The sequence below is a fragment of the Streptopelia decaocto genome (assembly GCF_964273445.1).
Source record: "Streptopelia decaocto genome assembly, chromosome: 1".
Lineage (NCBI taxonomy): Eukaryota > Metazoa > Chordata > Aves > Columbiformes > Columbidae > Streptopelia > Streptopelia decaocto.
In genome coordinates, this window is record NC_138663.1 from 75,898,225 (window position 1) to 75,914,465 (window position 16,241).

A 16,241-nucleotide genomic window follows, 5' to 3' on the forward strand; every position below is an offset into this window, starting at 1 on the left:
CTTCATTCGTGGGCTTTCTGTTGTTAAAACCATGCTCTTGGACTCTGGGTTGTAAAGTGGGGAGTCTGCAAAACTGCCTGGGTTCTGGTTGCTTAAGTATTTGTGGAGGAATGGCAGTGAATCAAACCGGAGGTTATTCTATCAGGTAGCCTGATTTCCCACTGTGGGAGACTCCCTGTGAGCAAGAGATATTTCAGAGCATGGTGCTGAGTGCTTTGCACATTGCAGCGGGGAAAAACTGCACGAACTTTATAGGACTAAAGAGGCTAGAGATAAAACATTGAGCTGCTATGTCTGGCTTCTTTGTGTTCTTTCTAATCCTTTACTGAAAAATTTCTGTCTTGAAGGGGGAGAAAAGGAAGAGGAAAGACTCAGGAAGGAAGGCTTCTTAAATGTTATAAAAACCTTTTGGTTTTCCCTTTCAAAAAATTGGTTGCCTTTTCTTGACTTGTATAAATTTTCATGGATTTGTTCCTTTGGTTTATGAAAGAATAAGAAGAATTAGTAATTCCTAATGGTGAATCTGTTTCTTGGGGTATATGTTCTAGGTGTTCAGATGTTCTTTTGTTCAGGCCAGTTCAGAGAGGAAAGTTTTGAGGGTTATTTTGATTGGTAATTGAGCTGGATTCTTCTGGTGCTAAAGAAAAACATTACTGCATAACAGGTGTCATCATGGGGATTTTCATTTTTTCAGGAATATATTGCTAAGAACTTCTGCGTCATGCAGTCCCAGATTGGTTATGATATTCTGGCAGAAGACACCATCACAGCTTTGTTGCACAACAACAGAAAACTGCTAGAGAAACACATCACGGCTAAAGAAATAGAGACGTTTGTTAATTTGCTCAGGAGAAATCGAGAGCCAAGGTTTGAAGTGGTTCCCATAACATTCTTTTTCTCTATTGATAGGCTTTTATATTTCCAGTAGATTGTCGTGCAGTCTCTTTCTCTCAGCTTAATATTTTTTGACCTCGCAGAAAAAAACCCAACATGTCGTGCTAGAAAATATCAGAAATACCTATGGTACTTGAGATTTGACAATTTCTGCTTTTCAGAGCTAGAGCTACTGAAAAGCAAGGTTTACACACTAGAAGACACTTTTGCAAATTTGGTTGTAGTTCAGATTGGGACAGAGAGAAACAAACAAATTTAATTCCTCATAACTCTGCAGCTCCTCAGTGAAAATGGCATTTGTGTTGATTCCTCTGCTGATAATCTTGGTGCAAATTACACGTCAGTTTTTCTAAGCTTTTATTAATATTGGTTTTCCTGCAGGTCCTGAGTCCCAATCAGACCTGAAAAGGGCCTAGGACAGTGAAGATCCCAGTGAATGTGTGTCCTAGACCAGATCTTGTTCCAAATTAGAAATTCTGGCCTTGAACTTCACTCAGTCGGAAATTTTTTTTGATCAGCTTTAGGTCAGAATATAAAGGAAATGTATTACCAAAGTAAAACAAATATAATAAATCAACATAATGAGGGCAAATTAATGTTCTCTGTAATTGTGAATACAATTTTTTCTGTTAGCTGAAGGCCCTGGTGCTCCACTGCTTCAGATACTCTTTATGTATCTGCAACTGTTTTGCCTCACTCTCTAATCTCATTGCCTCTCCCATGCTAAACTGTCTTGGGTTTGGTCAGTACTAAGAGGAAACCACATGACAGCAGCTCCTTAGTGCTGAAGGGTCCAAGTGTTTATTGACAATCTCATGTCACTTTTTTGTGATGGAGGATGTCATAGTTGTCATAATATTTGTTGCATAACTAAATGGTGCAACTGCTGTGTATTCACTTCTTCAAGGCTGAAGTCCAAGAGCAATAAATATTTGAAAAATATACCTTATGAAGATGGTGCAATCTGAACAGTAAAAGTTTGATCTTATGACACTTATTTTCATGGAGAATCTCATAGACTTTTGCGGCACTGCTTGTTGCGGTGTGCTCTGAAATACATGAGCTACAAAATTTAAAACCTTCCTGAGTTTTAGCTCCAACTAGGTAATTCCTTCAGAATTCTATGTAATTATGTGCTGCTTATGTAGTGTTATCTTTGTCATGCAATATTGCTGTGCACTATTAATTACCTGTTGCCACAAAGCTTCATTTTGACGATGGGTAAAATTGGTGATAGTGTACCCTAAAAATGCTTTCTGCACTCATCCCTTGCTGTTCCCAGATTTCTGTGGGGAGTGTGGTCTGTGCTAAGGTAGAAATGATTTTTCTGATTCCCTCTGGTAGGATGATTACCTACAGAGGTTCAAACTCTTGGATCCTTGAATGGCTGATAGTAGATGGTGAATTTTTTTTCCTGGATTTCTAAGAAGTGAAATATGTGATCGGTGTGTATGTGCCTGCTCGTATCTTCTGCCCCACCAGCTCTTGAGCCTCATGCCCAGTTTTAGCTACATTTGCTAGAGGAGTGGTGAACTCAGAGATACTCAGTTCCTATGAATGTCATGAAAAGAAGGTGCAAAGAGGGAAGAGGTCCTCTTTGTATTCCAGTGGGGCAAAGGCTGCAATATGGATGACTGTTAATACACACCAAGGAATCCATGAAAGAGGGGCAAGAAGCAGATACCTAATGAATGTCCCAGCTGCGAGGAAAGCCTCAGCCTGAACCTTTTTAAATGTCAGAAGACATACATTCAAGAGACAAATTCATAGGAAACTGCTTTCCATGCAAAACTTTGTTATTTCTGATTTTTGTGGAATGACCTCTTTAAATACAGAGGTCTTGTCTTCAGGTCCTGCCAGATATTCTCTCTTCACTAACTGTTGGCTTCTAAAAGGTGGAAGTCTGGACTCCTCCAGTGCAATGGCAGTTCCTCAGAGGGCACACAGTGATCTCCAGCACAAGGAGCGTTTCCTTGCTGCTTGGTTTGGGGAGATGCTTGTTACCTGATGGTGGAGATGGGTGAGAATGTGTACTCTTGCTTTTGGTTCCTGACAAGGACGAGGGCCTTCAGTGGAGCTCCCCTGCCAGCCAAACGTAAGACAACCTCAGGCTGTTCTTACATTCTGGCACAACTCTTTGGCCTTTAATTTGCTGAGAAGTGTCACACTTGGGATATTTTTCTTTTCTCTCCTTGACTGGTCGTTCAGCACCATTCAGAGTGGCTCTCAAAGCTTTTACTCATCTTTGTCTGTTGTGAGTTGCAATAGTATGAGTTGGCAAAGATCGCATGTTGATAAATCTCTCGATATACACTCCCTTGAGCATATTAGTGATGAATACTAGAAATTTTTACTGCAGTGTTTATGTGTAGTATTTTAAGTCTCATGTTCTGTTCCATCTGTGCTTTTTTGACTGCAGATTCTTGGATTATCTATCGGACCTGTGTGTATCTAACACCACAGCAATACCAGTAACTCAGGAACTCATCTGCAAGTTTATGCTGAGCCCAGGGAATGCTGACATTCTCATTCAGACCAAGTGAGCATACATAATCAGAACATACTTTTTTTGTTATCTGCTCTGTGGTTGTGTCTGTAGCAGTTTGCTAGTGGCTCCATTGTGAATGGTTTGTCTTTGCAGGCTGGTTTCGACACAAATGGACAATCCCTTGGAATGCCCAGTCATCTCGGATGACATTGATGAAGAGGAAGTGTGGCTTTACTGGATTGACAGTAACAAGGAGCCTCATGGCAAAGCCATCAGGCATCTGGCTCAGGAGGCAAAGGAGGGCACAAAAGCTGATTTAGAAGTTCTTACCTACTACAGGTAAAACTGCTTTTTCAAATGGAAGAAAATGTAAACTCTCTGAAGACCCTGGTGCTGTTCTTTATCCAGTTCATTTGCCAATATCAAAAAAGGAAAACAGGTCATGCCAGAAATTGGGGTTAAAAGTTTGTTTCAAGTTTTTCCTGTCGGGAGCCTCACAATCTTTGCTGTCTATTCCAGACAAGTCTTGAGTTTCCTTTGTTCATGGCAGCTCTTTGTGTCTCTTTATCATTTTAACTCTTAGTTTTCATTTGGCTTTATTTTAGGTTGTGCTGCCCTGAAAGCAAGGCATGCTCTGAGGAAGGAGTCCTGAGGATTAGAGGGGAAATGGGATCATGGAACAGTGTCTTAACACTGATCGAAAACAAATAGTTCTTCCATAGAGCAATGCTTCCTTAGAGTTTCAAAGGGAGCCCAGTCTTCACAAGGGCTGGAGCCTGATGTTAGCATTTTTAGTGGCAAGTTGATCCCTTGATTAGCAAAGTCACTCTTGTTATTTTTTAGGATTTATATCAGAAAGGCTGATGTCAGGCTTGTAAAATGAGACTGAAGTACGTTTTTCATTTCCAACTGATTTATTTGAATATTGTATGTTATTGCCTTTTTTTTAAGGTATCAACTGAACCTCTTTGCAAGAATGTGCCTGGACCGCCAATATCTCGCCATCAACCAGATTTCTGCACAGCTGTCGGTAGACTTGATCCTACGCTGTATGTCTGATGAAAGCCTCCCTTATGACCTCCGGGCTTCTTTTTGTCGACTGATGCTACACATGCATGTGGACAGAGATCCTCAGGAATCTGTGGTACCTGTTAGATATGCCAGATTGTGGACTGAAATTCCTACTAAGATCACAATTCATGAGTGAGTTGGAAGTGTTTCAAACTAAAGTACAAAAGCATTTTGTAGGAGTTAGTCTCAGAACAGCATGATTGTAGATGCAACATGCATGAGAAAACACGTTTTGCTGCAAAGCACAGAGTTATTAATTATTGCTACTCTTGGAGTTTTCCATGGGTAGAGTTACATGGAAGTATTTCCATTTTATTTTTCACTGTTCTTACAGGGAACAAGTTGAGGAAAAATAGAATGGCCTTTCCTCAGACCAGCTCTACTTGAAGTAATCCAATTGTGTCTAACATTACAGGTTTGCTAGGCTGGAACTCAGTCTTATACCTCAAGCTCAACTGAAAGCCACAGTTGGAAAGCCAGAATTTACAGTTAGGTACAGCTATTGCCTGACAAACAGTTCCCAGAGGCTTTGGCCTCCATCCAGGAAAGTACTTAAGCATGTGTTAAGTATGGGAGAAGGACCTATTGACTTCAGTGGAAATCCTCTCTGGCTTAATTGATTTGATGGAGCAGCGCCACTGGGCTAGACCCAGACAGGGAGGAGTATCTGGCTGAAGAGACAAAGAGGAAGAAGTATAGCAGTGCAGCAGACAAGATTGCATCTGGTAGAGAGATGAAGGACTGTTTTGACATATGTGAAAAATCAGTCCTAGTTGGTGGTGCAAAGGAGGAAGCTGATTGTCCCCAGCTGGTTTTCTGATCTGCTGTCTTCCTTGCGGAAATAATAAACTCTGGCTGATGGCCAGAGAGGGCAGCAGACACTTAGTGACTTACTGAATTGCCACAGCAAGATTTCAGAGTGCTATCTGCCAGAACTGTAGTATTTTCCTGTCTCTGTTATTCCTGTTTGCTGCAACCCTTCCTGGCACTGTTGGAGGGAAGGTTTGTGCATCCTCTTTGTGTATCTACCAAGAAATCAGCTGACCTCTACCCCTTCTCCTTACAGAGAACTGACAGTAATTTCATAGCATTGTGATGGGTTTATTTTTTTCTTTAGTGAGAGCAGATCCTGATATCAGAGGTGTTTAATTTTCCTTCCTTTTGTGCCTTCTTTTGTAGGTATGATTCTTTCACAGATTTGTCAAGGAATGAAATGAAGAGGAAGTTTGCACTAACTATGGAATTTGTAGAAGAGTACCTGAAAGAAGTTGTAAATCAGCCTTTTCCTTTTGGAGACAAAGAGAAAAATAAACTTACATTTGAGGTGCTTCTCAGCTATCTGTATCCTACTTACAGTATTCCTCCTCATTTCAGATAAGTTGACATCGGTTCTTTCAAAATAAAGGTAGTTGCAGAATAAATGTTGGTGTGAAATGTCGTAAAGAAGCACCAGTTCCCAATTCCAGTGTTCTTGATAATGACTGTTACTGCAGAAAATAATACTACTATCTGCTGTGAAACAGCAGTTTTCCTTCTCCTAAGGTGGTTGTGTTTCAGTGGCAGGAGGAGGGATACGTGTGTGGGTGAGCGGCCATATGCTTTTTCACTCCACATTAGTGAATCAGTATGCATGGATTTCTTCAATATAAGTAAATACTATCCTATGTGTAAGATATGACACTGAAGGAAATACTCTGAATAGCCTAATACTGTATTTTAAATATTGTTTGAAATTCCTGACAGATCTTTAGGTAGGCCTAAGTTTTCTAGATTCAAATAACATATAATAAAGGGAAAATGCTTACAACTTTTATAGTTCTTCCTCTAACCTACCTCCCAAGCTTTGTCACTTCTGCCTCTGGTCATCTGAAATCACCTCCATTCATACTTACCATAGTTGTCTTACTCTTCTTCTGACTTCCACCTTCCCCACAGCTGCTGTCTCTTTAAACAATTTCCTGGAGTCTTTCTTCTCAATCTTATATATTTTCCCAGAGGAAATTGTATCCTTTCAAGCCTTCCTAAATCTCATGTTAGTTTTGCTCTCTGTTGTAATTTGACTGACCAATTGTTTTGTATAGCCCTGAAAGACATTTGATGTTACTGACCTTAGTCCAAGACCTGTTTAAATCAGTGGAAAGACTTGTACTAATTTGAGTGCACTCTAGATCTGGATTTCTGTGAAATGCAACCATATTGTACAGCTGAATATCACAAAGGTTGCCAATACTTCCGTCATTTTTAATTTCTTTTTCTCATAGGTGGTACATCTGGCTCGAAACCTCATATACTTCGGCTTTTATAGTTTTAGCGAGCTTCTCAGGCTGACTCGGACACTGCTGGCAATTCTAGATATTGTTCAAGTTCCTATATCATCATACTTTGAAAGGCTGAGCAAGTTTCAGGATGGAGGTGAGAGAAGCGGCAAATACTGTTATTCCAGTGTGTAACTCATTATTTAAATTGGAAATAACTTATGGAATGTCTCATTGGTCTTTCAAGGTTCTGTATTCATGCGTAAACCCACTTACAGGAATGTATTGCAGGATACATTGATGGTCAGCTCAAAAGGAACCTTTTTAAACAGAGCTGCAGCTTTCATGACATGTGGTTACTGTGCTGGTGCTGCTGTGCCTTTGCTTGTTTGGAACTGAACTTTCAAATCTGGATCTAAGCCTCGGTGTCCCTTGTGCTGAACAACCCAAGCAAGTGCAGATAGCACTTGCCTGGGTACAGCAATTCTGATGGCTCATGTCTGGCAGAAGTGTTTATTAGTCATCTTAGCACTTCACTTAAAGGGAAAATGAGATGCTAGTGGTCCCACAACTGCAGAAGCACCAGATGGAAGTCCAGATGAGGTCATCCTCTGCATGTGTTTGTCAGTTTGGAACATTCCTTTTTTAACCCAGACCAGAGTGTGTGCCTGACAACCCCAGGACAATACTATATGTCTCACTGCCTTTTCTGCCATGGTTTAAGTCTTGAAGAATGAGCATACCAGGAAGATGCTGAAACTTAGCAGTGTAGTTTTCCTGTGTGTGGGGAAGGGAGGTGTGAAAGTCATGTGGACTGAGGATCCAGGAGACTGGCTGGTGGCAAAGTCTGTTTCAATATGTGGTTGGTGTAAGTGTCATTGCACTTCCAGCTGGCCCACAGCACCAAAAAGGATGAGCTGTCTTGTCTGAAACAGCAATTATTTTGTATTTTCTCTGGGAGGCCTTTTCCCAGCCTTTGGTTTTCCTAATCATAATTTTGCTCAGTCACTTGTACAGATACCATGCCTGAGTGTGCCATCCTTCATAACTTTTTTCTTCTTCGAGGTTCATGGGCTCTGGATAAATGTGGACTAACATCGTCATCTCTGAGCCAATAAGTCTTGTGCTTGCTTCTCGTGTTCTTTCCTCCGTCACTGCCAGTGCATGTTACTGAAAGCCCCTGAAAGTCGTTCCTGCAATGCTGCGCACACTAAGGCATGCTACAGCTGGCTGCAGTCCTTCTACAGCGCTAGAGAAAGACTGTATGTTCAGACACTTGGAATTATGTTTTCCTTTTTTGTCCCTGAAATACTGCATTGCAGACTCACTTCTTGAATGACGCTGGACTCCGTTTGACTCCAGATACAATCTTGGCGTATTGGCAAGATGGAACATGCAGATCTGGTTCTTCCATTTTGTTCTCTCTCTGCTTTAGTCTCTAATCCTGATTATACATCTCATTCTGTGCTTTCACTCACCTTCATTACCCATAAAATTGTGTTTCATCCTTAATTCCCTTTCATTTCTGTTGAAGGGTTTCCTTTCAGGCTATATAGGAAAGAACCACCCATTGAGTGTGAACAGACCTGCTCTTAGTTATACTAATTTCCATAGCAATTCCATGCAAATCAATGAATTTATTCTGAAACAAATGAGTGTGAAGGAATGCAGAAGATGTCACCACCATGCAAATGGAAGCTCAGTAGCCTTTTTAGTAATAATCAACCATTGACTGGAGCCTTGTTGCAAACTTTTGTCACACATTTATTTTTATTTCACCTTCTTTCAGCAAAAAAGTCACAGAACAAAGGTGGGATTTTTTTGTGTCTTTGATTAGCTTCAGCTTTTATAAAGGTTCTTTAAACTTTTTTCTTTGCTGTAGCTGTTTATCTTTTAAACAGTGGACTAGTTCAAGTCAGAATATGACAATTCACTGCTGTTCTTTTGGACATGGTCTGTGGGTTGGTGTTTTTATTCTTTTTTCTTCTTTTCCTGTTAACTATGTGGCTAGAAAGCCCATTGCTTTAGAGAGGGCTTTTTGCTACCTCAGACTGTTGTCAGTCATGTCTGCCATCCGAAGGGAGACCAGCGATAGAGATATTGGCTATGCTGTCTAGGCTTAAAAATAGGCATTGAAATTTTGCTGTGGAGAGACGGGTGTTCTTGTTGTTGAAATAGTTATAAAACTTGCTGGAGAGGCCTTTTACAGTCTTTGATAAAAGACAAGGATGCCTGTCTTTGGATGGCCATATCTTGTCTTCAGTCTCCTTCTTTTTTGATTGACAGGTCATAAAACACATAAACTCTGCATTCACTTTGCAGCTGAGACAGAGTAATCCTGAATGTTTAACTGCTATACCCAAGCATCTTACTATTCCTCCTCCTTTCTCTGGAGGTGCATACTTACCTACCCATGGGCAGAATTAGACCATGAAGATGCATGTACCACAAGGATGCAAAATTTAGAAGCAGTTTAAGTAGTTTTGTAATTCCTATTCACTATTTTTGAGCAACCAGCTCATAGAACTTCATGTCTGAAGAACATTACTCAAGCAAAATGGGAACATTCATATCATACCTTTGAACACAGAGTATTGCAGGTAGATGTCCCTCCAACATGTTATTGCTCTAGGGATGTGCGAGTTTACACAGCCTCTTTCTTAAGGAAAGTTAGCTTTCCTGAGTTGCAAAACTCATTACATTGATGTGGTGTTTTGATTTTTTTTTTTTTTTTCCAAAGGTAAGATTGTATCTATTGTGATTTTGTGTATATACTATGGATGTGTGCAAACAAATTATTAGTTTTGGAGTTTATAAAAGTTGTAGAGTTTTGTGTTGTGCCTTATTTATTTATTTTTAATTCATCAGTCAGTGATCACAAATGTCTAGGCATTAGCTTTAATTCAGTAAGAACATGTATTTCATACTTTGAGATTAGAGCTTTGAAGTGTTGCTCTAAAACCCAGTTTTGACAAACACTGAAAGTCAGCCACGACGTCTGGGACTGATGGTTTAATGGTATAAACAATTGTGTTTAAATTTTATACAGCACTAGGGGCCTGATCCTGTAACTCTAATGTTGGGAAAGTGCAACTGAATACCCATTGGGGCTTTGTATATTTAAATTTTCATCACTGTCTCATTGTAAATTTACATAGACTAATATTAAATTGATATTTAACAGCAATATTTTGTCAATAATTATGCCTCTTCAGAAATGCAGTTGATTTCCAGGTTCTACAGCAAGTAACTTGAGAAGAGGTTTGACCAAATGGAAAAGTCATATAATTCCTATTCTGCAACTGAAGTAGGTTGAAGGTGTCAGCTCTATATAAGCTAAGAATTTTTGGTAGGATCTATTTATTTTACATGATAGGTCTTGCATTTTAGTTTTTGTACGAAGTATTGATATCCATGGGAAACTCAGTGCTGAATGAATTTGGGGACAGATAGGGTATACTGTCTTTCCATTATTGACATTGGTTTGTTCCAAGTCAGTAGCAACAAAAGCTTGCACTGTCTGATTCCCATAACGTGGAGTTGTAGGACACTGGTGAGCTTGGTTCCTTAGTGGTTTGGCAACTGCTCCACATCACAAAATCTATAGTCAGGATTTGAGGAATGGGTAGAAATATATTAATGGTGGGGGAAAAAGTGAGGTGAGTCTTGGCTGTGGGAAGCCTGCCTGGAGCTGTGCACCTCAAAATTGAACAACCAAATTCATAACCAGCAATTTGGAGTCTTCTTCCTTGCTTAATATTTATTTCTTAAATAGACCCACTTATTTCAGTAAAACCACTTGCTAAGTAAGGAAGTATATATAACAAGTTTTGAACTGTTGAAGCAAATCTGCAAAATAGGATGTATTTTTAGGCTTAGTGGAGGTTCCATGAAAACTTAATTAACCTTTTACCTCAGGATGTCCTTTTCCATCCTTCACTTAAATTTTGACTCATGTTGATGGCTGAGTTAGTCCTTGATGTTGTATGTGAGTTTCTCTATGTTGGTTCTGCAAAGATTCTGAAAAGAGCCTCATTTTATTGTTAACATTATGCCTTCCTTTAAAAACCTTGATTTTAATGCCATTGTCAGTTACCTTAAGCAGAATTAAATTAGTGCACATGTAGTTCTCAGCTGTGACCTTATTTGATGAGGACAGATTGGGAAAAGTTGGTTAGAACTATTTGTGACATAGGATCCTGGAAAAAGAAAAGATGCATGTTTTTGGAAATGCTTCTTACCTAGATTGTATCCTAAAAATGAATTCACTTGACAATGTTGCAGCCAACTCTTTTTTACAGTGTCTTAACTTTGAATCATTTTTTGAGGTTATTTGAAGCTTTTTTTATGTTTTTCTTTTTCCCTTTTAGATTCTAAAAAATATGGGGTTTACAAAATATACTGCCTGTATCCTAAAGAGATATTTTTTTAAGGAGAAAGTGAGGACTTCATTTAGTAGTGCTGTCATTCTAGCACCTTTCAAGAACATTATAATCTCTTGCAGTTTTAATTAAAAGGTAAAGTCATTGCTTTCCTAATAAGTGCACCCTGCTGTATCATTCCAGAGTCAGGATCCAATCTGCCTTGTCCAATACTGGTTATTTATTCTCTGTGAATTAAAATGCACATCTTTCTCTAGGTGTGATTGATCTTTCAAATAGCTGATTTTAGTCAAGCCATGCAGCTGCAGCATATGTCAGGTCTGAAAGATGAAACAACATGGTAGTATTAGCAGGCAAGGTACATATTTGCCATGCAGCTCAGTGCTATTTAGTTAGCGTTGTTTGGGAAGGAGAATAATGACATGCAAGGAAATACATCCTTGAATTTAAGCTGCATATGTCTTGGGATGCAACTCCACAGTGCTGGGCACTGATTTGAAAACCAGTGGGACAAATCTAGATTATCTGCAGATCATGTTTTTCCCTGAAGAGCTCTATGTAGATTCCTACAATTTTCCTGGCCCAGGGTCTGCTGACATCAGTCTTTCAGCTCCCTGCACTTCCACGAAGGAAGGCTGTGCTCAGTGTCTTTGAAACAGAAGTTTTAAAAGCTACATATGAACTCCAATTGCTCCTGCTTCTGTGATTCTCACCTATTCAAACTGGTAGCCAAATATCTCAGCTCCTTCATGTTATGTCTGGGTCTTTAGCTTGGTAGCATATCCCTCCCTCTTGTAGACCGAAGGGACTGAAGATCTGTCTATAGGTGTCCTGAGATCATGAAACAATTACATTTGAAATGTATCATGAAGAGTCTGACCCCTGTGTCACACTGCAAGCTTTGCTGCTTTGTTGGGATGTACCCCAAAGGACTCAACCCTGGCAGGGGTCAGAATGGGGAAGCCCTCACTCTCTTCTGTGGACTTCAGGACTGGTGGGCCACCATCTCTCTGCAAAGGAGTGGTCCTGTATCACTGTGTCAGGGGACTCTCGAACGGTCTTCTGCCCCTTTGATACATCCTGTCATTCTGCTTAGTCCCTTCGCTTCAGCTGAGCAAGAAGATTTCATCCTTCTTGCCTGCAACTAGGGGACATACTGCTTACAAGCACCAATAGTGAGACCGATCCTAGAACAGGGTTGAGAACAAGGTTGGACCTGCCATTTCTACTGTGCCTGTGGGTCCTCCGTGAGCAAGAAGGACCAGGTTTCATCTGGGACTGTTAGAAAACACTATATTGTTTCTCAGCCTTGCATCTATGACTCTTATCGCCTCTTTTGTCTGGTTGACGGTTTGAAATATCTTCTTGAGACACACTTTGATTAGCAGAGCTAATGAGGCAGTGGCTACCTGGCAGACTGGAGCAATAATTCATGCCAGCAGTTTACGAAAAAGGAGTTACAAAAGAAAAAAGGATTTAACCCTTAGGGAAGTTAGCTGTGTTAGTCACAGCTGTCTATAGCAAAGCAACTGCTGTTCAGTAAGGAATAATGTCAGACAAAAGGGGAGGTCAGTCTGAGAGTTTAATTCTCTAGCATGGACCATTTCTCTTTCCTCCTTGTTCTTTCCCTCATCATGAGACCTGTGCATTAATGTGATTCCAGAGACCATTGCTCCTCTAGAAATCGATATCTCTTTCATAGATGTAACTGTGCTAGAAGGCTTCGTCCCCATGATGCTCTTTGCTTTCAAGGCCAGCATGCTGATGGATTTATTTTTTCCTTCGTCTAATGTCTGTGGCATGAAAGCTGTATTTTTCATACTGCTTTGTGGTTTTGGGGATAGGCAACATCAACAGAACTTACAGAACGTCAGGAAAAGGTGAAAGTTTGTAGAGTTCCACCATGGCTGGGCAGCAGTGAGTTTGTATGCAAAAAGGGAGGGCTTGTGGATATACTGGAGGTAAGTGGAGGCTGGAGTGGCCAGATTCACTTAGGGGGTGGGTAGCAAATGTGTGTGCATAGCATATTGTTGGGTTTGTTTGTCTTGCCTCATCAGTTCTGAGGGCTGTGTAACACATAGAAGTGGCTTCACCTCCTGCCCTTAATGTTATGCATTAGGTTTTCTGTGAGGCTTACCTGAGGTCAGCTAGTTATTGAGTGAAGAAAAATGGTTTAATGAAGAAATAAAGTGTGATTCTTGGCCTGTTTATGGTAGGTCTGCAGTCTTTATGAGCAAATTCTGTAGAAAACCTGTAAAAATTAATACCTCTTTCACAAACAGAGGTGTAAAGCTTAATGCTTCTGGCAAATAATATATAGCTCTAAAGGGTTTGAAATTAAATGTGTTCCTTTAGGTACTGAAGTGTGGTTATTATATGTCTTAAAATGGCTATAACTACTCACACAGAAAAATTAAGTGGCAGAAAGTAATGTGGCCAAATCAACAAAGGCAAAGAAGTGTAGGGCTAAGGCTGCCATTGGGGTTTTAATTTAGCTCTTGGTAACTAGACGCTGCTGCACATACGGTTCCATGCCAGAGGATCCCCAAGGCCTGGCAGCGCTGCATGCCTTAATATGGCACTGAAGCTTTAGGAAGCTTATGGTGGAGCAAGAGTACAGGTCTCACTGAAATCCCCAAAGTCAAGGCTGTTGGGAGTCAAGGCTCTTGTTTCAGCAGTCATGGGGAAAGTGACTTGCTGTTATAAGTAAGCAGCTGTAACTACTACCTACCTGCACTGAGGCACCGGTTGAGACAAGGTCAGCTTTGCTGAAAACTCGACTTTGCTAATGGTGAAAGTTTTGGACTTCCAGCAACATGCCTGATGTCTCCTAATGTAGCAGTGGGCTTGGAAACCAGCCTAAAGCTTCCTCAATGCACTGGCAAAATTCAGGTTTGCCTCACCAGGGCTACAGTTGGTAAAAGCTAATTACATGGGAAAAATGAGAGTGGCTGAGTACTAAGAAGGCTTTGGGATTTTGTTGGGTTGTGGATGAGAAAGGTGGCCTGAAGAGCTGTGGTGGTAGAGGTTGGCATGGCAGGGAAGGGTTAGGTGTGTTGATAGCATGTGCTGTCTGTTTTGAGCCCTGCTGCATTGGAAGGGGGCAAGTGTTTTCTGCGAGGTGTTTGGAAGAAGTTGAATCATCAGGTATCCTAGTCAAAGCATGCTCAGGTTTGATGACATCAGAGAGTTGTCTGTGTAACTCAATAACTACAGAGACAATGCGAGAAATTACATATTTGCAAAACCTTTGATTTGTCTCCTTCCCCCCTAAACCCCTTTTAATATAAGCAAGATTGAACAATGTATTTGGCTTTTATGGACAGGTTAATGAAAGTCATTGTAACAGTGGTTGCAAGTACATTTGTCTTTTCTGCTCATTAAGTACTGAATTTCTTGAGGAACACATCATATGTCAGCTCCTATTTAGGTGTTTAATTCCAGAAACATTGAGCATCCAGCTTCTCCAGGCCCTAATGAAAACTGCTGGATGTTCAAATCCTTTTGAAAATATAGGCACTTTTTGCAGAGCTAAAAATAGCTGAGCAGTTTTGAAAATTGAGTCCCAGGAATCCACCTTTCCTATACCTGTGTTGAGAATGACTGAACAATAATGTTAGTAAGTGCAAACTTGTCACGTCCAGCCCAGAGGTAAGAGTTGGGCGGGGGGGAGAAGTGACTCAGGTTTGTGGGTCCCCTTGGTTGGAAAACAGTACACATAGTACTTAAGGTCCATAAACAAAAGGCTTTTATTTTGCAGTTTGGCCCAAATGGTATATGATTTGGTGGCAGAAGGATTTACGTTATTGTAGGTTCAATTGGTAAACATAAAAAGTTTGCAGCATATGTGGGGCTGTAAATCTTATGTTACTATATTATTTATAAAAAGGAAAGCAAAAAAAAGTAGGAGTATGGGAAAGAAAGAAAAGAGAGAGAAAGATTTCACCATCCTATGGCCCCGCTTTATGTTTGATGGAGTTGGCAGTCTTGGATCCAGCGATGCGCAGCATCCTCCGGTGTCTTGTTCAGTTCACTGGTGGGCAGAGTGGTCCTCAGGATGGTGGGTGGGTGCTGCCAGTGCTTGCACAAGGTGGGCCTTTATAGCCATCTGGGTTGCCCACTTGCATAATTTTTGGTCTTTTGTGGAGGTGTTATTACAAAAGATAGAAAAGTCAGGGTGTGTGTGGGGGGTAATTGTGAAAGACTGACAAGTCTAGGGCCATCTTGAAGGGTCTCAGCTTTTTCCCTTTTTGCCATGCTGGGCATATCAGAAGGTGGAGTTATGTGCCCTCCAGCACGTCCCCCACCTCCTGTATCAGCCAGCCGGCCTTGTCTGTGGCTCATTAGCTTGTCGTCGATATATAAATCACAATTCACCTTATACTGAATGTACCATCTCCTGTGGCTGGATGAACTGCCACAATGTTTGAGCCATTATTCGTATCAGTCTCTGACAAGGCTCCATCCCTCTGTGGCAACTAGGGACCAGATCAGGTGTGTATGGTTCATTTTTAAATAAACAAGGCTGCAAGTCAGTTCCCTGGGTTCTTGGGGATACCTGTGGAGTGGAGGGCTATGGGCAGTATCTGCCAGCCTTTAAGGCTGTCCAGTGCGTGTTCACATTCAGCCACCACAAGGTGTGTGAAGTACCTGCAGTGCTGTGGGTACCGGAGAGCAAACCGAGGATGCTGCACAGCAATTGGCTGGGAACAATTTGAAGAAAAGGCATGAATTGCCGGCTGCCTTTGACAGTTGTTTTTCTTTCTGAATGTGGTATTTTGTCACTTACCATCCATACTGTGTTACATAGCAGATTGTTGTTTACTTTTGTATTCTGCTTTTAGAATTTTCGCAACCAGTAAATGACTTATCAAGAAAATATGTTTATGTAGAAAATGAAGTGTCACATTATCCACTGTTTCGATTACTTGGGTGGTTGTTATTTTTTTTCCCATAATTGACTCCTCTGCAAAGTCTTTTTTCTCAGAGAGGCCGCTGTGTTTTCAATCGTGCCAAATTGTATGAGATTATGTGCTACAGTTTTGTGACAGAAACTGATATTCATTAGGAAGTTGTGATCACTATAATAAAAAGTAATGAAAGGAGATGCACAGTTGTCTTTTCAAAACATGACAAGCATTCTCTTTCCTC

At 40.7% G+C, this 16,241-nt stretch overlaps 1 protein-coding gene across 3 annotated transcripts in view; it reads left to right on the forward strand.

Annotated features, from left to right (window-relative positions):
• ITPR2 (inositol 1,4,5-trisphosphate receptor type 2) overlaps nucleotides 1-16,241 on the forward strand; it is a 264,569-nt gene that overhangs the window by 83,466 nt on the left and 164,862 nt on the right. For all 3 annotated transcript variants that reach the window (XM_082043370.1, XM_082043371.1, XM_082043372.1), the window contains 6 exons: nucleotides 695-867; nucleotides 3,314-3,433; nucleotides 3,536-3,721; nucleotides 4,334-4,585; nucleotides 5,633-5,777; nucleotides 6,715-6,865. In XM_082043370.1, coding sequence (XP_081899496.1) covers nucleotides 695-867; nucleotides 3,314-3,433; nucleotides 3,536-3,721; nucleotides 4,334-4,585; nucleotides 5,633-5,777; nucleotides 6,715-6,865 — 1,027 coding nt within the window. The remainder of the gene's footprint in view (nucleotides 1-694; nucleotides 868-3,313; nucleotides 3,434-3,535; nucleotides 3,722-4,333; nucleotides 4,586-5,632; nucleotides 5,778-6,714; nucleotides 6,866-16,241) is intronic.